The 26,519-nt window shown below is 39.4% G+C and overlaps 1 protein-coding gene across 2 annotated transcripts; it reads left to right on the forward strand.

Annotated features, from left to right (window-relative positions):
• Positions 1-24,858, forward strand: cuedc1b (CUE domain containing 1b). 2 transcript variants are annotated; one of them, XM_062418474.1, is made up of 11 exons: positions 1-116; positions 10,639-11,315; positions 12,978-13,105; positions 13,655-13,781; positions 15,744-16,008; positions 17,396-17,461; positions 17,720-17,800; positions 17,907-18,000; positions 18,504-18,562; positions 20,115-20,184; positions 22,296-24,858. In XM_062418474.1, coding segments are annotated over exons 2-11 (1,203 nt in total). In that variant the 5' UTR covers positions 1-116; positions 10,639-11,003; the 3' UTR covers positions 22,297-24,858. The 2 variants fall into 2 exon arrangements, with proteins under 2 accessions (XP_062274458.1, XP_062274459.1); XM_062418475.1 differs by having other exon boundaries at positions 15,747-16,008.
• Positions 24,859-26,519: the final 1,661 nt, after the last annotated feature.

The raw sequence follows: 26,519 nt of genomic DNA on the forward strand, positions 1-26,519 counted from the left end.
AGTGGAGGGACAGTCTCCTTCTGGTTCCCATTACAATGATCAAGTGTGCCGTGCTGCTGCTCCGCAGTGCTTCTCTCGACACTCCGGCATACTGTGGATCCTCTGCGCCTCTGTCAGTGAGTACCAGCGACTCCGCTCCGTGTCTTTTCCAGCCGGGAGGACATACACTGTCTGAACCCGTTGGATTTTTGGTGTAAACATTTATCCTAGTTTACTGCTCCTCTGTGTAAACACCAACACGGCTGAGGAAAACGGTTGTTTCACTAGTGTGCGTTTCTTCAGCTGAAAATGAGTGGAATTCCTAACACTTGTGTTTTTGAATTGAATGACATATTTAGACTGAGCTCGTTTAGGTTGGATGCTGAGACGGAGAATCAGTGGCGGAGGCCTGTGGAAGACAGCTGGCTGTCCGGAGCACCGTGTGTGCCGCCAAACCTGGCTTTACTAAAGGCCGCTGCTAACATAGCTACCGTAGCATTACCTCGGCGTTATAGCCTCTGAATGTTTGCTCGGGAGACTAATCCTCATTTATAAATACATTAGACAGCCGTGAGTTGGCTAACAGCTAAATAATACCGTTAGCCAGTTAGCAGCGACCTGTTCCCAATAAGAGCACATGCATAGAGCAAATAAAGAGCTTTAAGTAGCTAAAGGTACGCCACACTCCATAGTAAACATTGTATTTTATTGCGGCCCTGCTTACAAATGTAAAAACAATCTGCTCTGATACAAGAGGCACGAAGAATTTAAATAAACTACAATCGACTTGTTTTGTCAGCTGTTCCCGTCACAATACTTCCTCCCTCCGCTCAGACCGTGCTGAGGCGGTCTTTAACTAGCTTTAACTTTTAACCAGCTGGCAACATTGTTTTTATGTCTCATATGAATCTTATTGACAGCAATGAAAGATAAGTTCTGTCACTTCTAATGTGACTACATCATGCTTTTATTGGTATTATATTCTACATAATAGTTGTTGTTGCCATCAGTTTCTGTCACACTGCTATTAATATTAGTAAGTCCTATAATTCAAGCAATTTTCCATTATCAGGAAGATGAGGCATAAGGATGAAACTTGAGCCTCCTCTTGTATTCCTCTTCTTCAGTTTAGAAGTCAGTGTTGAGCTCAGATTTTTGTGGGATGTGGTTTAGAGCCTGGCTGACTCGTGATTTATGATGCTGATAGCAGTGTTGGTATTTAGAAAAAGTGTATTGAACCTGTTTTTTTATTAACATGAACACATAATATATGAACATGAAGACATAATATATACATATTTAACAATAATTGTGTATTTAAGAAATGTTGTGAGCAGATTTTCTACTATTGCAAAATTAAGTTGTCAGTGCCCTCTGGTGGACAAACTGTGTAATAGTGACAATTTTTCACAAAATGTGGCATTTCTGGACTGCGATACTTCACTGTAGTGGTGCATGTAAAACAGATGAAAATAGACTTGATGTGTAAAAATATGCTCCAGGTCTCAGTCATATATGTAGTTTATAGTGTGATTCCCTCACACTATAACCTACATGTATGACTGAGAGCTGTTGTGCAGATGTGTAAACAGCTGTATTAATTGAAATAGAAGTTAATGTGTTCTGTATTACCGCTGAAGAATGCAGCTGAAACACCTCCTGTGTAGACACACCTCTATACATCAGCTTCAACACTTAGTAAATGTGACGTTTGATGCTTGGGTTCAACTCAGGAAGTAGGTGATAAGCAGTAGTCTTATCCTATCCTGTCTGCAGGGTAATGGTAGCAAGCAAAGTGACACAGTTTGAAAAGTTGACTTGAACTAAATGAAGCGTTTATTAGAAAACCACTGTGGAAATGTTATTATGGGATAGTTTGGTTTCTTCATACATGATCATAGATGCAGTTATGTATCTGTATGCAGTTTGGATGTAAGGTGCTTTTGGTGTAGCTTGTTAAATAGATCTACGGCACCAAATAGTTCCTCTCAAAAGAAGAATACATCATCTATTAGTAAAAAAAAAAATAGCCTACATGATGTGTATATATAATTATGGTGATTTCTCTTAAAAATTAAATGAGATTTTGGAGAAACTCGGGGGAATTTGTTGCCCTGAGCTGGGCCTCTCAGGCAGTACTACCTCTTAGGCTGTGTGCATATTTCTCCTAAACAGAGCCATTCGATTGGTGGAGCTTGCTAGGAGTGGCACACAGCCTGAGAGGCCTACCTTAGGGCAAGACAGACCCAAGATAGTAACTGTGTCCCACTGATGTGATGGAATATTGTAGACTGTATTATTGTGAATGTTCTTATGACAGCTTGTTTATGTTCTAAAAATGAGTACAGAATGTGGAGCCCTTGGTGTTGGAGAAGGTAGAATTCCTCTCTGTCATGTACTGTACATGACTTGGCCGATAACAGAGCAACATATGTTCAGACTGTGTGCAGTGACATTAGAAGTGGAAACAGGAACTAGTATGTGAGAAATTACTGAAATGCCTTTTAATCATGATTTGCTTATTACACACTTTTGATGGTAAGTAAAGCACAACAAGATGTTTGCTGCTGCCTTTCTATTCTATGTAGTGCTTCCTGTCTAATGACATGATGTCAGGCTGACCACTGTATGTGTAAATGATGTGCTGTAGTTAGTGGCATCACATCAGCAGATATGGCAGATTTTGCCACCCAGTTAATACATCCAGACTTGTGCAGCCTTTAACTAGGGATGGGTGTTATTAGAAATGTATCATTACTACTACTCATACCAGCTCATATTTCTATTTATATATATATATATATATAAATAACGTTTCTAGAGCAGAAGAGTAGAAAGTCCTGATTCAATCAATAATATCATAAAACAACATCTCAAATAATTATATTCCTGACATCAAAATATTGAGTGAAGTTTAGAAAGAATGAACACAGACATCAGTCAGTATCAGTTCTTCCTCCCTCTGCTGCTGCAGGTACCACTGGTTTGGGAGGAGAGCCTGGTTTGAGGTTTAATTCACAATTTAAATCTACCTCTGTCTCTGTTCTCACACACACAAACACACACACACACACACACACACACACACACACACACACACACACACACACACAAACACACACACAAACACACACACACACACACACACACACACACACACACACACACACACACGTTCACTGACTGAGATAGCAGTTAATAGCAGTTTGTGGATTCTTAACTGATGTGACAGTGCATTTATGTGCAGTAGGAAATCTCATTGCGCAAAATATCAAATGTACCAATATTTACAAATGGTACCGGAAGGTAGTCATAGAGCGGGGCAGGATATGACTAAACACATAAATGGGGATAGTTGTTTGATTAAGTTTTTCCCTAAACTGTTTGGAAATGGTTTTTTCTTTGTCTCAGACTGTACCTCAGTTAACAAGAATTTCCCAAATTTTAAGTGAGCCATGAAAAAACATATCAAATGTATTTAAAATGCCATCAAAGCATTTCTTATGTGTCAAATATGAATACTCATTTATTCAAAGAGGTTGTTCATTAAGCCTTCATTTCAAGCTCTCATTGTGCGAGCATGGAACATCTGGCTGTCCTGCAGCAGGATATGATCCCTTTTTTAATTTACATCATGTGCAGCTGTAGGATCTGAGGGCTGACTCTGCATTTGTGTCTAAATCCAGCTGTGTATAGCTGTGTATAGCTGTGTATAGTTCTGTATCTGTGACATAGATCCAGCCACACAAAGCCTCAAACAGCTCTCTGAGTATTCTGCTTGATGTGCCAGATGGCTCCTCCTGTGCTGCTACATTAGCAGGTTGCATGTTGATGTTTCCTTCATTTGATGGTGGACAAATCGGACACATTGACTCTTCTGACCCTGATGGCCAGCAGCTTAAACATGACCATAAGATGACACCAGGCCATTAGATATTTACAATACTCTTATCCACATTGTACATTATATACATGATTACTGTCTGTAGAGTTCAGCATTTATTCCCAGCAAAGCGCTCAATCAACTTTCATCACTAGTATGCTTCATGTAGTTTAAGGAATTGACCCCTTACTACCACTGACCCTTAGTTACTGTTGCTACACCTGCCAAGCTTCCCACTGCATGTACAGTACCAGTCAGAAGGCAAGGCAGCTTTATGTATATAGGGCATTTCATACACAGGGATAACTCAATGTGCTCTACATAAAAACAAAATATTAAACAGTAAAAATACTAGAAACAGACTATTTAAAAACAAGAAACTCCAATTATAATAAAAGAAAACAAAGTACAGAAAAATAGGAAGAGAGAAAGAAAACAAAAAGCTAGACTAAAATAGAGCATAAAATAATGATTCACTTTAAAATGAGAAAGATTACAATTTAAAGAGCTCAATCATAAGCACATGAAAAGAAGTGAAGTGAAGTGAATGAGTAGGTGTGTCCAAACTTTAGACTGGTACTGTATGTCTGAGACTGCTAAACTGTCGGTTTCCTGCTTGATAACTTGAATGAGATAAAAAATAATTGAATAATTCAGCTCTTTTACACTTTCTTAAAGACTTTATTGGGCTGAATGGATCAAATTCTGATATAAAAAAATTCAGAATAAAACAAGTGATTTCTAGTCAGAAAACTGTATTAATGTTTTACAGCTGCTCTTTCTCAGTGACATGTATAGAAATGTTTTTTGGGGGCCTGTGTGCATCACGTGATGGACCCAGAAAATGTAATTACATGGTTTGGCCTTCATGTCAAAATAACTTGACAGCCTAGAGATGTTCCTGGGGGCTTGATGCAGTTACATTGATAAGTGTCAGATTTACCACTGCAGAACTCATGATAGTCAAGTTGTATTTACATAGCCCAATATCACAGATCACACACTTGCCTCTAGGAGCTTTACAGTTTATACAGTAAAACACAATCTATCCTGTGATTAGAATAAGGAGAGAGGGATGGACAGATATGCAATACATGCACATAGTAGAGCAAGATAACAAAATGACAGTATGGAAAACACAATCACAGTATTACAGATGGATTGATACAATTAATCAGTCGAGACCACAGCTGCAATGACTTGTTTTTTTTTTGTTGAACAAACATAGGTGTTTCAGGTTCAGAGCTGCAGGGTTGAGTGGAGGTGTGTGGGGAAGTTTATTTGTGCTGTTGAACGTAACCGCTGTGAAACAATTAGAAAATAGCGTTTTATTGATCTGATTCACCGGCTCTCTTACTGTCAGCGCTCCCTCTCTTCATTCACTCTCTACCTCGCTCCACCACAGCTAACACAACATCAACGTTTGAAAATACGTTGATATATCTTAAAAACATATAAACACATACCGCTCAGCCCTAAAACAACGTAACGTTTTGGAGAGTGTACAGACATGCTCAGCTCAATATGAGACTGTGGTGGCACAAATTAGACTATGGCGGGCCGCCACAGAAACCTCCTCTCTGCTTGTTCTGCATCCTTTTGTGGAGTATGCATACATCTTGTATAGATGCTTCTGCTCATCACTTACAATTTTTCTTTTTTCCTCGTCCAGGAAAGCTCTGTACCTGCTGTACAGTACAGTACTTCATCTCTTTTGTAAGAGGCACTTTGATGACTGTGCCAGACAAATCTCTTTCCAGCAAAATAACCGGTTAAATATGTATGTTTAATTCAGAAGTCAGTCAACAGTTGTGTTATAGCAGATGTTCACCAAATTGCGAGTGTCATTCTCAAGTCATCTCTGCTTCCCAACAAACACAGAACCATAATGTGCCCCCTGCCTCTCAAGCTGTGACTTAACTGTCCCATGATGCCAGCAATGTAACGTGTGTACCATCATTTGAATTCAATGTCAATAAAATATCAGCACTCATCGTGTAACCAATCAAATCACACCAATATGAATATTCCCTGTAAAACTAAGGGACTTGGTGTAAGAAAGGCACTGCCAGTTTTTAAAGGGCATGTTAGCATCCATGTGTTGTTAACAAATAACAGTAGTCTATTCCACTCTTCATTTATTCCTACAGCAGATATTCGGCCTGTCAGCTGATTATCTTACACACATTTCTGGATGACTTCATTTTCTGGAGGCACTCATCTGGCTCGGAGTACATTGTGTTTGGGTCAAAACACGCCATGTTTCATACTACAGAGCAGAGTGTATTTATTCAGATGCTTGAGAGAACAATCTCAACACCAAGCTGGCTTACACTGCTTCTGCTCCTGACAGTCCCTGACGAAAATAAGTGCTTTGTCAAAACTTCAGGATAACTACACATACTCAGCAGTGTGTTAACATGAACTCAGCTGTACATATCAAACTACAGCTTAAACATTTCAAATTAGTCACAGATCTTTGACTTGGCTGCACATTGGCTAGATACTCTTCAGCACATCATTATTGAATTGTTCTGACGACTAAAAGGCATGAATACACTGGATGTTCCACCTTGAGGGCAGCTGCTGCTGGGAATGACCCAAAATGTCTGGTCTTTAATGTCAAGCCTCACAAGCTTGTTTGGAGTAATGGCCAGAGGCATCCCGCTTGATGAGGTGTCTGAGAAGATTCTGACAAGAGAATTACATTTCTTCTTCTTCTTCTTCTTCTTCCTCTTTGTGTTTTATTTTTTCTTATTCCTTCTACCTTCTTGGAAGAATGGAGCGTTTCGAATCCACAAGTTCCCAAAAAACACAAACTAACAATTAACGTTGGGTCCATCTGACAAGTAGACATGTTAAGCTCAGAGTTTCTGCCAGTGTATTGCAAACCAGTGGTCCACCAGACCTGAGCTGAACCCCCTTGCCAGGCCTAAAGATCAGGGATTTAAAAGGGGGAAAAAAAGTCTTTTAAGATGTATTCTAAACTAAAATGTATTACTCAAATTAGCGTATCTTCTTTAGTGTATCTGAGTACATGAATGTGTAGCAGGTGCGCTGTCTAGAGACAGCATATGGGCGGCTGTGGCTCAGGAGGTAGAGCGGTCGTCTACCAATCGAAAGATTAGCAATTCAATTCCCGGCTCCTCCAGTCCACATGTCCATGTGTCCTCGGGCAAGATATTTAACCCCTAATTGCTCCTGATGGCTGCACCAACAGTGTGTGAATGTTAGTTTCCTCCTGATGAGCAGGTTGGCACCCTGTGTGGTAGCTCCTGTTATCAGTGTATGAATGTGTGTGAATGGATGAATGTGACATGGAGTTTAAAAGTGCTTTGAGTGGTCAACAGACTAGAAGAGTGCTATATATATATAAGTACAGCCCATTTACCATTTTACCATTTACATCTGAGAGAGTTTCTGCCAAAAAAACAAGCACTGACCTGGGGAGACATGAGAGCAGTTTATAATTGTAGCGTCTGTCGTCCAACTATGTATTAATAATATGCTTAATATGTCACAAGTCAGAGTTTGAATGTTTTGAGACAAAGTTCCCGTCGTGTTTCATATGAATTTGTTAGATGGTTTTAGCCAGCTACCATATTTATCGCCGAGCCTGCATTATTTGCTTTTCCTTTTTTCCCCACTGCAGTCTTTGAAGACTTTAAGGAGCCTGGAAACAGCAGGTCAGTGAGCAATGGTGGCAGTGAGGCAGGCCAGCATTGCTGTTAGTACAAGATTAAGATTAGCAGAATTACAGATTAAATTGGGCGACTGGTCACTCAGGCAGGAGAGCGAACGCGTCACCACGTTATATATGAGGTTTATTATCTCAGACTAGCAGCATTAACATGCACATGAAAATCAGTAGAAACACTAAATCTAAAATGACTCCTCCCAGGTCATGTAGCAGGTGACACTACAGCACCATGGCATTACTAGTACAGCCCAGAATGTTCAGCTTCATCCCACAAAGCCTCTGACATGACACCACGTGTTCACTGGACATGTCCCAGTGTAGCTGCTCAAAGAAAACACAACTCACTGTTTTTTGTTGTTGTTGCTATAGCTAGTAAGCAACTCTGCTATACACACCCCCTCTGAGGACAGAGTCCTGGATTGTGAGCTAAATATAGCGTGGTTCTTATGTGCAGATTAATATGATGTTGTTGGGAAGATATCTTTGTGAGTGCATGGCCAGGGCATGCTATCACATACACACTAATACTTGCATGCTCTCATTCTGTGGTAGAATTAGGCTAAAAGCTTCTGATACGGTTCTCAGTAGAATACTGAGTGAAAAATTGCATTAGTTTAAAGTTAAACATAGACCTGGGTGATAAAACAATAGTACCAGTGATAGACATAAAATCAAATAACCAACCCCATGAATGCTCCTTCCCTGACTCCAGCATGGAGTGCAGATATACAGTGAGGAACAGCTGTGTTCCTTGATTAAATAAAGTGGTTAAATTCTAAACAAGGTGTTTTAAATTCAAGCTTTTCTATTAAAAATAAGTCATTAAAATGATTACAGTGTTACTTCTACAGTGTAAGCATCCTTCGTCATTTTGGATTGCCCGGTAAATGTAAAACCATGCTTCCCATCAGCACCACACCCACCTTCTTATATGTATTATAGTTCACTGGAATTCCTCCTCAGTCCTATTCATGGAGGCCCACAATGGTTTTCAGGCTTTCGTCCGCCCTTAAGTAACAGTTTTGCAGGCTATAAATATTAGGACAAAGTTTCTATATATTCTATATTTTTCTTGTAGTCATCAAATCCATAAGAACAAAAATAATGACGTGATCTACAACAAGTATTTGTGTGTGTGTGTCTCTTTCTGGAATAGGGATATACATAGCCACAAAGAACGTGAAAAATCTTCAGTGTGTTCAAAGGAGCTTGTACATGAAAGCTTAAACTCGGTTAAACTAAAGAGACATTTGGAAATGAAACAAACCTCTCGCATCAACAAACCCTTAGTTAGGAGTGAGAACTATGGAGCCAAAACACAGCTGTGTGTGTGTGTGTGTGTCGATCTGTGTGTGTGATTAAGACCCCGGCAATGTACTGTGCCTCAAATCTATTTCTGTATCATTTAGTTCTCTTGTTCTTCACACACACACACACACACACACACACACACACACACACACACACACACACACACACACACACACACACACACACACACACACAGAGCTTCAGTGTGGCCAGGCTATTTGCAAGGCTAGGGCAGGCATCTTGTTTACATCAAAGCCAGACTCTTAGTCAGTGGGAGACTAAGAGAGGAGCTCTGTTTATAGGCTGTGGATGGAACCTGGCACTGCCATGTGGCACAGGGCAGCTGCCAGCGACAATGAACCCCCAGTCAAGCAAGAAGGAAGGGGGGGCAGAGGTGAAGAAAAGAGCAGTAGGAATCGCAAAATAGATTTAAGGATTGATACAGCTAACTTCTCCCTCCGGACTTCCACATTTTTGACATACCAAATTTTCAGTCAGTTCTCAGAAAGTCCAACATACATCAGGTCCCCAGTACGCACAAGAATGTTACAGTAACATAACCCCTAATATAACATGAACTCTTATCAACCTTTTGAGGCTTTGTGTGTCCACTGTATTTTTTTCAACCAGGATGTCAAATTAAAAAAGGCAACAGCGGGACTGTGTAGTTGATGTGAATGCTTAAAGCAACACAATAACAACATGTTATTCTACATTCTTTATTATTATTATTATTATTATTATTATTATTATTATTATTCCGCCCACGTTTTGGGTACTTAACCCCTTCCACATTCTTCTACATAGAAACTTTTATTCAAACTTTTTCACACTTTTTCATGAATTTCAACTTTAATCAAGTCATTCATACTTTCAGCTACAAACTTCATTAAAACTTAAAAATGGTTCACATTTTTTATACATTGAAGGTATTATTCAACTTTCAAATGCCATCAAAACCTTTCAAAATATTAACTTAGTCTGAACCTTAGTTATAATGGAAATTAATAAGAAAAACATTCAAACCCTCATCTTCAACATCATTCAAATAATTCTTACATTCACATAGAAATGTATTCAAACTATAACTAACTTTATTCACTTGGGGCTTTCTCAAATGATTTCAACATTTTCATATAATTTACAATCACAGTTCAAGTTTCAAGTCTTTTTTACATTAGTGTTTACAGCACAGAATGTTCAGACCCAGAGAATTTGAAGTCATACATCAGTTTCACAAGTGGGTCGTTCAAACTGATTTTATTTGGGGGTTTTTACTTTTAGTTTTTGAGTTTTTGAGTATTTTGGTTTCTTGGCTGAACTTTTCCAATGGATCTGAATATGGGTGCTTGTCCTCCCCCTGCCACAGGGCTTCACTGTCACTATAGCAACCTGTGACTCAGTCTCTGATTGTTGGATTGACATTAAGCCTTTTTTAGCCTTTTTAACTGTTTATATCCTTTAGCTGTTTGAGGTTTAATTCACAATTTAAATCTACCTCTGTCTCTGTTCTCACACACACAAACACACACACACACACACACACACACACACACACACACACACACACACACACACACACACACACACACACACACGTTCCCTGACTGAGATAGCAGTTAATAGCAGTTTGTGGATTCTTAACTGATGTGACAGTGCATTTATGTGCAGTAGGAAATCTCAGTGCGCAAAATATCAAATGTACCAATATTTACAAATGGTACTGGAAGGTACCTAACACACTGACCATCTTTTCTCTGTGTAGGTGCTGACGACTGTGAAGTAGCCATGCATGTTACCTGGGGGATTTTGGCTCTCTTCTCCACCTGGTGACAGGTACTTGGACATTTAATTTCTGTCACCATCTGGCTATTCCAGTCCCTTCACACCCTAGAATACAGTCAGCCATGCTGGATGCAGCTGAATAACGAGTAGCATTGGGGGGAGAAACTCCAGTTTTTCTTAACTCCCATCAAAGGACTGCTATTTTTGTGTTAGAATGAGAAACTGAGCAGGGACAAAGTGAAAATAAAGTAAGACCGAAGGGGCCAAAGTGCTTGTGTTGGTGACAGAAAAGAAGAGCCATCCTTTCAGTAGGTTGGCAGTATCTGAGGCAGCCAGGCCCTGAGGATGACCAGCCTGTTCAGGCGCAGCAGCAGCAATGGAGGTTCCAGAAACAGTGGAAGTGGTGGTGGGGGCGGCAGTGGACAGGGGCAGCTCAACAACAGCAGGCCCAACAGGCAGGTCCGCCGCTTGGAGTTCAACCAGGCTATGGAGGACTTCAAGACCATGTTCCCCACTATGGACTATGAAGTAATTGAGTGTGTGCTGCGTTCCAATAATGGAGCTGTGGACGCCACCATCGACCAGCTGCTCCAGATGAGCATTGATGGACAGGGCTCAGATGACAGCTCGGACTCAGATGACAGCATCCCACCAGAGGTCAGTGGAAAGGGTCCAAGGTCATTAACACTACTTGGGGATGTAATGCAGAACCAGCCTGATGTGTTTTCAATCCTTCCACTCTTATTTCAGTGATTACCAGTGGGGACAGACAGTTTAAGATGATGATACCTGGGTATACCTCAAAATATATAATCCTCCTTGTGTTTTGGCTCATAGTATACAATCACAGGCCCAACAATCCTAGGTTAAATTACACATTTTAACACCCTTTTCTGAACAGCAAAGGTAACGTAAAACCACGAATGCAGTAATTGTACAGTAGCAGTAATGACTTTGGGACTGGTAAATCAGAAGTTTCTGTATGCTATGCTGTGAGCTAATGACAAGTGTTCAGGTTTTTCTGCAGATGAGGACAGGCTGGTGTTATTTTTAGGTGTTTCAGAGTTCAGTCTGTTCTACTGATTTTGTGTCACATGTGTGATTGCATCACCATGACTAGGATCAGGGTGCGATTTGTGAAAAAATCAAAGGGGATGAAGGTAAATCAGAACCACAGTGGGCTCATATTGACTATGGAGCATAGCAGTAACATTTATAAAATAATTATGAAATAAAACAATTAAACTTGAACTTGAATACTGCATTTGCAAGAATATTTTATTTAATTTTAAAAATGTCATAAAGTAGCATGATATTTTCAATCATGTTCAGCCTTGTCCTTTCCTCATACGGAAAAATATATACACCAAAACTAAAGGTTAAATGCTCATTTAACATGCTAGAATTAAATCCCCCAACACTCCTTTCAGTCAATGGTGAATTCAGCTCTGTGCACAGAGTGTAGCAAACTTCAATATTGAATAGAAAATATTATGTCATGATAAAATAAAAAAGCTACAGTACAGGCCTACTTGTCAGACTAAGAAAACACAAATCTGAAAGGAGGCAACCCCTGCTCCATTTATACCATCATCATGTAGCCTAGATGTTGTCATCTCTATTCTCACATGAGCACAAGTGCTGACAGTGAAAGTCCATTTCTCATGTTATTGTTGTTGCACTAATGGCTCTTCTAACATTGCAGAACCTTACTCAGATTTTGTGTTTTAATAGCCCATTTTTATTCTAAATATTTAATATGGTCCATGACTGAAACAGCATAAATCACTGTGAGGGGGATACATTTTTGTCCCCACCAGAGATAAAAATAACTTGGTAGAAGCAGGGATATGTAGACCAGAGGGGAGGAAATCCCCCCCATCCCCCTAGCAAATCTCATCCTGACAAGGATAACTAGCTGGTCTAGTGACTCCATTCAGTCACAGGATATTCACACAGGGATTCATGACCTGATAGAGGTGCTGCTGACCCGAGCACTTATTGATTTGATCCCAACCTGAACATGCAGCCATAATATATTAAAGCACTGGCCTTTCTGCATCTGTCATCCTAAACACACACAAAGCGAATGTACTCTAATGCTGCAGAACTGTAACATTCAGGCTTAAACCTAAATAAATCAAATATCACAGGGAGGTCTAAATTTAGCATATTATATTTGATGATGGCCAAAGCAGATATATGACTGTAATTGGAATCAAAACGGAATTCTTGCCAAATTCCTAGTACATGAGGGTGAGGCAGGCTCAAAACATTAAATGAAACAATGCTTGTGTAATGCTGTTTTTTCCTTTCCAGATTCTAGAGCGGACGCTTGAACCTGACAGTTCAGATGAGGAACCGCCTCCAGTCTACTCTCCACCAGCGTATGATATGCACATTTATGACAGGAAATACCCAGAAGCCCCACCAACACCCCCACCAAGGTAAGGAAGAATGACCAGACTATTTGTGTAAGAAGCTGAAGCGTTGATTATTTAATATAAAATTAAGAGCTACTGAATTTTGGCATTTTGATTCAACAGAATCTGTGTGCCTTTTATTAAATGGACAGAAGGTTTATATTTGAAAAAAGGTAACATGGCCTTCCAACTAGTGCCTCGATGTGTAATGTTTGATAGTCTACACTAAACCATTATGTGATTCATAGTGTGGCTACAAAAGAATGTAAACAATACAGGACAGTAAAATAAGGAGAGTCAGATTACCCATCGGCCTATTTTATCCATTTGATACTTTTGTTCCTGTAAGGAAACCATTCACCTTCAAGCTCTTATAGGGCACTGCTTAACTCATTACATGATTTGGTTTAAATAAAATATGGAGTACAGATGGACATTTCCTCTCTCTGGCCCTCCTGTTTGTATTAGTAAGTGGACAATTTAAGGAGTATTAATAATTCAAATTGTTTTTAAACATTATAATATACTTAATAAAGTTGATAATGGGTTCTGTATCTCCACCCGTTGTCATAGATTTGAAGCCCAGCTGCCTCCAGGTCACCAGCAGGTCAGAAGCTACCGGAACTGGAACCCTCCTCTGCTTGGAAACCTCCCAGATGATTTCCTGAGGATCCTCCCACAGCAGTTAGACAGTATACAGGTACAATTATGAAATAGTCATAGCTAATTGTTGTTACGTTTGTCAGATTGAGAAGTAGTTGCCAAAATTTAATAAAGATCAGACAATGCCTGAACAAGACTGCTGCAGTGAGGGTGTAGATATTACTGTTGGGATGTAGTGTCATTTCTAGTGGTTGTAATTATGTCAGCATTTAGATGCTAGGTAACTACTGGTCTTTGGAGAGGTGTAACTAGATACTTGAAAGGTTATTAGAGGTGGTTTCCAGTATGTGCCAGGCAGCTGCTGGAGTGTTTTCTAGTTTCTGTAGAGTTGATGAATGGTTGCTATGGCTTCTAAACAACTCCTCTGGTCATATTATGACCATATATTTGTAAGTTTTAGCTTCTGAGCTGCAAATCATGTATAATTTGTATTTACTGACTAATTGAAAAAGCATGCTATACAGTTAGATAATAAATGTACCTTTCAACAGCTCCTTATGGTCTTTATCTTTAAATGGAGTTGTTAGCTCAGTTGTCATTGTGTAACATGAGTATAAAATATAGAAGTATTATGTTTGGGGTTTTTTGTGTGTCTCTTACTACTTGGCTCAAATTTGTGAAGGTCCAGAAGGGTCTTGTGGATCTCTAGTTAAAGGACAAGTTCACAGTTTTCCTGTTCTGAAATAGCTGCCCACATGAACAGTGACACATGTTTTTTTTCTTACTGTTATCATTCCTCCTGTTCATACTGACCATCAGATGATCCCTTCATAATGCACTTACAATATAAGTGATGGATGATAAAATCCACATCCAAATTATCCAGTGTCTTTCACTGTTATCAAAATCCTTCTTTTGGTTACAATCCTTCCACTGCAGCTGAAATGATAAATAATGAATAGAGCGAACTTATATAGACGTAAAATTTTCTGGGATTTTGTTCCAGATATGTTCAAACAAACTAAGTGCTGCTTTACCAGAAACATGCAAGAGTTGTGCAGTCCATCATAGTGACCATAAAGTCTGCTTTAATATTGATCAAAGTTACATTACGGTAATGCAGTGTAGGTGTACACTGAAGTGCATCACCTGTACTGCATTACAGTACAGTAATTACAACAGTAATGTACCTCTGACAGATAAATGCATAGACGACTATTCTACAACTAGAACAGCAGCAACAAAGAGCTATCAGGACGCTTTGCTCTCACACGCGCTGCATTGATAGTCACGCAATCGAATCGAATCGAATCGTGACCTTAAATTGAAATAAAATCGAATCGAGGATTTGGAGAATCGTGACACCCCTAGTAGTGGACACACTGTTCACAGTGAACATGGGTCTGAAATATATGGTATGTATCTAGTGTATGATTGGATTTGGAATGTCCAAATGGCAGTCATTTTCGAAGTGGTTAGCTGTCCTTTTAAAATATGGGCTGAAACATGCAAAGTCACTCTTAAGATCAATACCAGTTTCATATCTGTATTTTACATATAGAGCTAGAGCTGGGAGGCCTAGCTTAGCATTGTTATTGGAAGCACAGCTAGCCTGGCTGCCACCAAAGTCCAAAAATATACCTACCAACACATCTGTAGCTCACTAATTAACATTTTGTATCTCCTTTGTGTAGAGCATTTCTGTTTGTGTACAAATTAAATCAATACTATACTGTACCATGTGTTAATTAGTGAGCTTTCGCCGTTTTGGTGGCCACATTTGCGGACATTGCTCCAGAACCTCCAGACTACCTTTTCCCCCTGCTTCTAGTCTTTATGCTAAGCTGGGCTAATCGTCTCCTGCCTCCAGCTCAGGTTTTAACACCGATAGGAGATTTCAAGTGAATTTCAAGTGCAAATAGATCATCAGTAGCTTTTTGAGTAGAAGGTAATTGTGCTGAGGACTGTTAGTTTAGAATATACTGAATGAACTCTACAGATGATCTCTTATCACACTACATGATGTTATAACCAATAACCTCTCCTGTTTTTACCTCAGCAGAGCTCTCAGACCAGTCTGTCACAGCCCTCATCATCATCCTCTTCTTCGGTCTCTTCAATAAGCCACTGGACAGCCCAGTCAGGTTCGCAGTCTGGAGCCGCGGGGACCACCGGAGGCCCAGGTCTGACAGCGGGAGCTACAGAGCAAGACAAGAAACTGAAGCAGTATCTGGAAGACGAGCGCATCGCCCTGTTCCTACAGAACGAGGAGTTCATGAGAGAGCTGCAGCGAAACCGGGAGTTCCTCATTGCCTTAGAGAGAGGTCAGACTTTCTGTACAGTCAGTCATTATACACAGAGAAATTCTCCTTATCAACAGCTATACTGTTTTGACAGTGTAGTAGTCTACTTAGGATATTGGTCACTGGAAAATGGTGCATAGAATATAAAAACATTGACATTAGAGGTTGTGAATTACTTTACATTTAGCCTTGAGATCCTGACAACCCCTTTAAAGGCTGTTGTCATTATAAACCTTTATTTTTATGCTATTATTGCCTTGATTTGCCTCAATGCAAGTCGTATGCTTGTCTCTTTGGAATTGCTTTTGTCTTAGTAATGAAACTTAAATGTTCGATCACAAACCACACAGTAATACCAGCAATCCAAAGCTAGTAAAACTTAAAAACAAAGTTGTTAAAATGAGAAAAGCCAAAAAATGGGATTTCTTGGGAATTTTGAATTGAAAGAGATGATTACAGACCTAATGTTTAATCATATTTATACATGCATAATCTGCCTGGAGAGTCAGCTAGGAGCTCTGATGCAACCTTTGGACATAAGCACGTTTCTACCCATTGCTTCCAGTCTTTGATGATAAACTATTGCTAACTATGTTACATCCCCAGTTCAGTTCTTACACAAGACTGGTAACAATTGTCTCATCTCATGATCACAAAGAAAATAAGCATAGTTCCCAAATATTGAACTATTAGTTTAAATTGTGATTCTCTATAGAAATCCAAGTTCTTTAGCTTTCACACTCTTGTCACATTTCTTAAGGTGAATGGATTGCTGTTGTTGCTGATTGTTTTGTTATCAACATAACAAAGCTTTTCTTTACGTGGACAACATTAATTTCAAATGTCTCCATTTGTCATAGTCTTACATCCCTCAGCTTATGAACAAGGCATTTGCTTCCATGCTTTTAGGAGGCAGATTTAGAGGTCCAGCTGTGCCTTGACCACTCTCAAAGGTTTTTGAGGTGTTTACAAAGAGAGGTTGTTTGAAGTCTGAGAGTAATCAAATTATTCATATTTTAATTCAGTAGTTTTATAACGTTCATTTTCCGATTTTGTTTCTCAGACAGTCAGTGTCTTAACATTTTGCTCAGAATTCAGACTTTGACAATTCCAAGTTTAAGTTTCCATCTTTAAAGTCTTTGACAACTTGAACGAGATGAAAAACGAAATATTTGGCCAATGCCTGATTTTTCACTGTGATAGCAAGTGAACAGCATTCTTGAAGAAAGACAGTTTTGCACAGGTATACATTTGTGTTATCTGTGGAAATACTGACTTTAAGCAATCAGGCTTGGCTGGGACAGTTTTCATCAGACACTGGTCGTGATGAATTGACGTGGAGGTTTAGAAACTCATCACATCTTGGTTCCTCACATCACTGGTCATAACATCTGCTCTCTGTTTTTAGATCGCTTGAAGTATGAATCAAAGAAATCAAAGTCCAATCATTCATCTAGCATGGAGAATTCCACAGGTAGATATCACTCATCAAGCTTCCTCTGTTGAGCTATTTGCTACTGTGTCTGTGCACACTGGATTCTACTGAATACTGGTCTGTGTTTGTCTATGCCCTCACTGTGATATTTGTTGGTTGTGTCAAGGATTTGTGCTACAGACTTCATACTATAAATTCTTGTGCTTCTACAGTTCAGTGTGTGATTTGAGCATGTCCATACAGTATGTGTACAGTGTGGAAGTGTCACTGTGTGTGTGTGTGTGTATGTGTGTGCAGGAGAACAGTACTCTGCAGCTTCAATGGAGGCTGCTTCAGATGATGCCCTGTTCAGAGACAAACTCAAACACATGGGCAAATGTAAGTCCCCTGATTTACACTTCTAGAATTTCACAAATAACTGCATTAAACTTTACGCTCATGTCACCAAATGAGTTAATGACACTGAATGTTTTCCCATCTTCAGCAACGAGAAAGAAGCTGTTTGAAATTGCCAGAACCTTCTCAGAAAAGACAAAGAGGAAAAAGTCAAAAAGGAGGATGCTCCTGAAGCACCATTCGTATCCTTTGTTTTGTTGCGCTCACATTATCAGACTAACATGACTTGTTACTGTAAAATGAATGTTTCAACGGCCACGTCATATTTACTTTCTTACCATGGGACATTTGATTCTTAAAATCAGAAAATAAAAGCGTTTTACTTTGACACCAGGTCATACAGCATTAACAGTTGACTTGAGTGCAACCACCAGAGACATAACCTTATATTGTTTTGTCTTAGTGCTGTTTGTTTCTTTACTGCTTGTAGAACAAGTGAAATCCATATGGAGGAAAGCAAAATCTTCCCTCCTTAAGATGCATTTACACCCTCAAAGTCTTGAATCATCTATATAAAGCACTGTCATGCCCCATTAACACCACTCCTATTAAGGTTTCTGCTGCTCACATACATCACCAACCATAGAACCTCAGTCACTGTGATTTGTTTGTCCACATCCATGAATCATGATTCTGATCTGGTTTGCAAGGTTACAGTTTGTTTTTCTTAATGAGAACCTTCCAGACTGGGCACAGCCAACTCCACAGCCAATCTCCTTGATGATGTAGAAGGAAACCCCTGTGGTAAGAAAATCATCTCTCCTGCACAACATTAAAGCTGCAGTCTGCAACTTTTTTTGTGTTATGTTTGCTAAAATTGTCATTATGATCTGAAGGTAGAATAAGATACAGATACGCTGTGACAAAATCCAGTGTCTTTGGGTCCACCCAGTGGTCTTAATGTGATATGCAGTCGGCAGCGCCCCTCCCTGTGCAGCGTCTGCTTTGCTCTCACTCGGTCAAACAGGCTTACTGTCTTACTGTGTGGACGAGCCGTCACATGCATGCAGCGTGCACGGCCGGTTCCTCCTTGTGGAGGGGCTTTGAAGGCCGGACTGTAGTGCAGCAGAGAGGAAGAAGGAGGGACCAGGAAGTTGTTCTTGTTCAAATTTTCTGGCTAAGTCCTTTTTTCTCATAACTACATACTGCAGCTTTAAGGTTTTGTTAATATGCTATATAGAACAGTAAATTGATAAACATGTACAAATCTGAGTTGAGGATAAAATCAGCTTGGAGGCCTGTACAGCTTGAAAGGTTGTGGTTGCAGGGCGTGTTCAGGTGAGGTGTGTTTATTGAAGTGAATGAAGTGGCATGTTTTTTGATACCGTGTTGTTGTCTGATGTAGGGCTATGCTTGCCATTAATGTGCAGGTTTTTAGATTTGAAGGCACCTTGTCAGGTTAGTCAAACAGCTTCTGAAACTCCCCCCACACTATGTGTGTGTGTGTGAATGCTTCACAGTGTAGCATTGCAAACTGCCTACAACATTTTTGTTTATATATGTCAAATTTCAAGGTGGGGCCTTTCACTTAAAGCCAATATGCCACACCAACACCCAATTGCAATATCAAATTGAACATAGTTGCAAAGTTTTGTGAGTTTTTGCGCATTCTAAAGGTCTCAAACGTGTTTCTTAAAGCTACTCTTACCTTTCTTGCATTTCACACAGCACTTTGAAAAAACTTGAACAGCAACAACCCCTCCTCCCTCATATGTCCCACCCCCAATCATATCATTCGGTCCGAATGATATGATTGGTCAGAGTTTTCACAGAATATTATGAGAATGGAATAATGATGCCTGGTTGAGTGCCATTACCTTATTAATAGCATTTTAACCTAAACAAAAACATTTGTAAAAATGTAACAAAGGTAAGGGTAGCTTTAAATGAAAAGTGATCCCATCTAACTTCATGAACGTCCATACAACTTTAGCTCAAAATGGCCCTGTGTTTGGGGGTGTGATGGAGCCTGTTGGCTGTGCCCAAGCCCAATCACTACAGAACTTTTCCATTTTCATCAGTTCTGCCGTGTGTGCCAATTTTCGTGAGTTTTCGATCATCTCGAGCCCTCAAAAACAATAGGTTTGCACTTTCATGAGACTGTTGAGCCCCTGTCACTTTTGTGCTCTGGTCCTTATTAGGCTGTATGATCCAAAGTTCCTTCCACATCATTGCTCAGCAGCAGTATTGATTATTAGAGTTGCTGTCAGGGTTTGGTTTATCCTCTGCCTATTGATATTCATCATTACATGGAGATGCATATATAAGTATGTTATGTTTTTGCATCTGTGTCCAGAGGAAGATGGTCAACCTGGAAGAGCAGTCACTCAGGAAGAGAAAGAACAACGCAATGAGCCAGTATCATGGTAAGATCTTAAGTCATTCCATGCTATGCTTCAGATTTCACCTTCAATCAGCCTGACTGTCATTTTTCCTGACGTTATAGAAACACCACATACACCACTCTCCTCACAGGTTAGTCTACCACAGATTACATACACTAACTTCAAGCATGTATAAGCAATAAGAACAAGCTGATCTGAGCATTCAAGTCTATATTAAAACAGCCAGCTGCATCATCACAAACATGTTACAAACTGAAATCCCAGACAGTAACTGAAGCCAAGTCAACCACTCACAGTGATGCATTAGATGATGCAAAGCAGCAGGGACAGTTGCAGTGAGAGTGATGTAATACATGAAGGGAGGGGGGGGGACCTCTCAAGAGATGATCTTTAAAGTAGGGCTGGGCAATTAACCGAAAATATACCGAAACCGACATTTAGACCCTCTAACCGACATAATCTTACTCATGTCGGTTATTTCGGTTATTACTTTCCCCGTGCTGTCCCCTTGGGGGAAGAAAAAAAACAAAACTACGCCGTGTAAGCCACGTGACTCCGCCCCATCCATCTCGTCTGCGTTCACTCAAAGTGGAGCCATGAGCGAAACTGATGCTGCCGACATGGAGGAGAGGAGCACAAACACCGAGCCAACAAATCAACTGGAGCAGCTTGTACCGAAACAGAATGCCGTGTCCGTTGTTTGGACACATTTTGGGTTCAGTGCAGACTACATTGAACAGAAAGAAGTCAAGTGCAATTACTGCAGAAAAACTATTTCAGTGAGCCAGGGTAACACCACAATCACGTTACCCAATATGAAGAGTGCATAGCTCAAAAAAAGAGGGAGACTGACAGGCACCCTAAAACTAATGCTTCCACAAAGCAACTGTCGCTATCACAGGCGTTTACAAATGCCACACAATATGCCAGCTTTAATAGTTAAGCATTAAAAAAAAAAGATTCAATAAAAATAATAACAATAAAAATAATCATTCATTAATCGTAATCGAGGTAAAAGCTTCATTTAATCATGATATTGATATTAAGTAATATCGCCCAGCCCTACTTTAAAGCATGAGTGTAAAATAAGCACTGAAACTGAAACTGAAAGAGGCAGGATGATGCTGACTGTAGCCATCAGTGATCCTGGATAATGGATGGAGACATAATAAAGTGGATATAATAATCAAGACAAGAGTTGCATGGTTTTAAGTTTTGGACAGTTCCAAACTCTTGATAATTTTTTTGGGGATTAGGGTTAGTCTAGAGTCTGACCACCTTAAAGGAAATCATTTTAATTGCTTTGATCATCATTTCAAATTGTGCTAATGAACATTGTTCTCACTTAAGTAACTGCCGAGATTTAGAAACACGGTGACATAACTGCTACAAAATCTGAATTACATCCCATCATGTTTAGACAGGTTGTAAACAAACAAACCAGGTTAATCAGATTTATTTGGAAGAGAAAACCGAGATTATAACCTGTCCGTTGTAAATTTCCATCACAGTTTACGTGTGTCTTCACCCTGTTGGACCTATTTTTTGCCACATTCTGAGATCTCAGCAATTACTTTGGTGGGTACAGTGTTATTAATAGATGGTGCAGTTTTTTCTGCCTGCTAGTCCAGATGAAATGAGGCTGACGATGGTGAAGCCAGCCATACTTTGTTCTCATTCAATTTGAGCCTCCACCGGGTGGAAGGTTGAGTTTTGTATCATTTCACATAGGAAATAAAATGTCAACATTTCCCTCTGGCCTCAAGGTGGTGCAGTCTCATCACAGCTTGAATGCAATTGAAACATAGTTAAATGTAGTCAAGCTATACTAGTCTGCTACTGAAGTGTGTGTCCTGTACCTGACTGTGTGTTTGTCTAAACTGAGAGTGTATACCTTTACTGACCACCTTCTTTCTTCTCTCCTGCCTTCTTCCACTCAACAAGGCTAAAAATAAAAATGTCCTTATTTTCCAGTGTATCAAAGACTTGATTGTTGTGCTTTTTTTGTCAGCTGACATATTTTTCAAAAGCTTTTTAAATAAAAGCACAGACAGTATTTTCATTCTTTGTTTATTTTTGGACCTGCCACCCTGTGGAAGCTCTAATCACAAGACTTTTACTTTGCATTTCAGATCCTCCCATGCTGCACCATATCATGGTTACCATGGCGACGGCAGCATGACCCATGGGTGGTGCTTGGAGCTCTTCTTGTCCCCATGTGCGCACCCTAATACAAACCAGCCAATGTGAGGCTCAGCAGTGAGTGGAGAACCCCTCCTTCCCAGGGAGAGGAACTGGACTGTTCCCAGCATTGGGCTAACTGTCTATAAATGAGTTATCTCTGTATTATAACACTTTGTTGATATATCATTTTAAATGTAAAGGAAAATGCATTAGTCCTTACCAGTATTTCTTAATTGCTTCCTCTAAACCTCCACTGAGAGGAACACTAGCTGTAGTGATGAACTTGCCATATGAACCTTTGTTACTTTTCCAGTCCTGTACAGTAGCAAACTGTATGTTTCAGATTAGGGTCCCTCAGGCTGGGCATTTCATATCCAAAGTGTGCTCATGCCCCTTTATATACACTAAACCATGTAGAGCTTTTTTACCATGTTTTCTTAATCAGATTGTAATATTTTGCAGTTTCTGAATGTCAGGGGTTATGTAACTGAAATTCTTATGTGTCAGACTATTGTGGCCATTAAAGTTGGGGATGCCCAAATGTCAACACTTCTCCATAGCCATTATAACTAGTCTATCACACTTAGTGTACTGTGTTCATACAAAGCATGTGTTAAGCAGTTTAATCCAATGCTGCAGAGTTTGGGCCATTGTACAAGTTTGGTTTGTTCGGCAAGATAACAACAATGTGAATCTTTTGTAGCACTACTAACAGCACAGCTGCACAGGTAAAGCTCATGATTAGCCCCATAAAATCAAGTCAGGATGACAGAACAACAGATAATGTTCAGACAGCTTCAAAGCTAGGGTTAATTAAGAGTGTAGTTTATACAAAGTGTTGTTTAACCACATCTAAAGGCAGAAGTGTTGATACCTCCTCTGAATGGGTACACTCGAAATCTGTCCTTATTCATTCAGGGTGATTCACTTGGTTTTACACATGCAAACTGACACAGTTCTGTGATTAATCAAGCATTTTATATGAAGCATATTGATGGATCCCTTGTGAGAAGGAAGGTCAGTTTTTTTTTCTTCAGTCACATATGGCTGCATTGTACCTGCAGGCAGATCAAATCAATCCATTGTTTCAATTTCATCCCAACACAATAATGATTTTCAAGATGGTTTTCATAATGTAGTGAAATGACTAAAAAGCAGCTGCTGCAGAAGGTAAAAATGTTACAGAAATCTAAAAAGAAAGGAGACCCACTATTGTAAGGAACCAGAGTTTGACTCCCGGTGGCAATACTTATTTTTTTTTGTTTGTACAGTCCAACAAACATAATTTGCCGTGTTCATACGGTGGGAAGCCAGTGAGGGTTCTCAGCCTTGTCACTGCACGAGTGATCTTGCTTGCTGGTTAGGGCACTGTAACTGAATGAAGTAGAAATGAACCTCTGACATGTTCCACCCCCATGTGAAGCCTGTTGCTAACAGGTGGAGACACCATATGTCACAGAGGTAGCACATGTCTGTCTGCAACCCTCCCCAGGATAGCAGGACTGTTAGCAGTGGCCAGTTGCATAGTGTGGCACTCAATGTTAGGTAAAACTGTGTGTCCAAAATCCACAGTAAAAGTTTGAGAATATTACAGTATGCTGAGGAGAAACATGAAGGACATTCTGTTTCAGCATTGTGAATTCCATACACTTCAGAATAAATACTGACATATGATTGGCTGCAAGGTCTCAGCTTCTGCCTCTTACCCATTTCCCCTTGCATTTTTAAAGTCATTTCCTGTAGTTAGATGGGATTATGTGTTCAAGTCCTGCATTTTTGGGCATTACTGAAATGTTTTTCTTGACAAAAACATTGTTGTCACCTCGCCTAATGGACCAAACTGAGTCTGAATCCTCTGCTCTAAACATGCTCGCTGTGAGCTTCATTCACTGCTCCATTAATGCAGAACTTTGCTAACATTCTGCCAGGTTTCAACAACTCTTGCTGTGAGACATTTTGCAAGATATTCTGGAAATAAGGTATATCACTCACACTACTTTGCCATATCGCATATTGTCCCTTGAGTCTTTGAACTAGTCCTTTTGAGCGATGGGGAACACATTTCTAACATGTATGTTCTTACTGTGAATAATGGCAGTTGAGGAATATGTCTGAGAAAGCATCTTAAAGGTGATTGGATGATCACCCTTTGAAGACTCATTCTGAAAGGATGCTAATAAAACTAGAACTGAAGTTGATCAAAATGAAAATACAAAAAAAAAAATGCTTGTGAGATTCACATCTACCCTGTGGTACACAACCCTTCTCTGAATACTCTTCATTTGTGTGTGTAGATGTGAAACTAGTATGGATTAAAGAAGTAGTAAAAGTGTGTAACCTGTGTGAGCAGAAGGTGCTAGGAGAGGAACAGAAAATGTGTTAATAGAAGGTTCCAAGAAAAACAGACTGAATTTAAGCTTGAAACTAAATGGATAAAAGAATGTTTCCTTTCCCTGTGCATAAAATCTTTTTGTATTACTTCAACAATTCAAATTAAACTCTCTGAAAGTTTCTCAATTTATCAAAGTGAAATTATTACATTCCCCAATTAATTGATTTCCTTAAAGGTGCTATTTACCTAATATAGTGTAAAGTTTGGATTGGTAGTGGTTTTGAATGCTGAACTTATAACCACCAGTGTTGGTGCTTGTTTAAGTCCTGTATACTTTACAGAAGTACTCATTTTTTTTCAAAGGATGTTGTAGAGTTTTACATTTCTGTATTTCAGAATGATTTTTCTTCCCTTTTTTACGTTACACAGAACAACCTAAACTTGCCTGACTTAGGTTTGTAGTCTTTTTGCCATTTTGACCATAAAAAACAGCTTTCAACTGCATTGTGTTATCTTCATCAGCAGGTTTGTTCAGTTGAACTCAGTTACAGTCAAGTACTGCTTCCAATGTCTACAATGAACTGAATGACCCTCGAGTAATTTCCACCAATGTGTGGTCTTGATGGAGTCAAGTTTGTTGTAGCTTTTTTTCTTTTTTGGAGTTACAATTTTAGTAAATAATGCAATGTTAATGCAAATCACACTCTAAATTCAAAAGTCTGTGTTGAGTTTACTCTCTGACTGTGAACAACAGTTAGATGAATATTGAGGAGCCTATTTATTTGGATGACCCACTAGTGGGACTTTAATCTTGAAACTACTCAGGCTTGGATTATAGCCCTGTTTGAGATAAATCCTCGGTGACGGTGAACATCATGTCCTGTTTCGTTGTTGTCAAATTAACATTATTGTTACCTGGTTATTCATCAGTATGCAGAATGATTCAAAAAGTATGCACTGTAGAAGTAAACAATTAATCGTGATGTATTTCCAAACTCAAAAATCTGCAAATTACATTTTCAAAAACTGAATGGAAAGCAGTGATGTTCAACTATCCAGCTCACTACAACAAGCTTTGAAAAATACACAGCTTTAACTGGTTTAAGCCGAGCAGCAACACTGATCTGATCATTTAAGGCTAGTAGTCATGGAGATGAGTTGAAAGGTCAGTTGTAGGTTCAGGTATTGATGAGAAGAGCAGTGTAATCTTACAATGATCATATGATCAGATGTAGGTGAAAAGTTTACTCTGATAAACTCCGTGCTCTTTCTCATTTCTCAATCAGAATAGTTACTGCAGTTTTCATCAGCTTGCGTGAACATTGAACTTTTAAAGGAAAATTCTGCAAGATGATTTTCACAATGTAGCAATATGAACCAATGCATGAATGATCTTTATGCATAACAGGCTTCTAAAACAAAAAAACTTCCATGTGTGCACAAAACAATACCATTTAAAATGAATTTACTGATTCTAACAGAATCTGAGACTCAGACAGGAGCAGGTTAATATAAACAGGTTGGCTGGGCTTGTGTTTTTTGTCCATGACCTTTTATCCACTTCCTAACTGCTCTGTCAATTTTGGTTCCAGATTCACAATATCACCATGTGCTTACATATCCACAGTCCAAAATACTTTGGTAAAGAGTTTTGGACCCTGAAAGTAATCTCTCAGAATCTTTGATACCTAGTTTATTGTCTTTTGGAAGGTGACGAGCTGGCTTCCACAGTTGTTTTAGAGCAGTTTGTGTTTCTGTGTTTTGCTGTGATCTGTGAGTAAGTTGATGATTGATCCTTCTTACAGGAAACTTGTTGATGTGTGCTCCTCTCAGGGAAACC

Source organism: Scomber scombrus, chromosome 5 (assembly GCF_963691925.1).
Source record: "Scomber scombrus chromosome 5, fScoSco1.1, whole genome shotgun sequence".
Taxonomy (NCBI): Eukaryota; Metazoa; Chordata; class Actinopteri; order Scombriformes; family Scombridae; genus Scomber; species Scomber scombrus.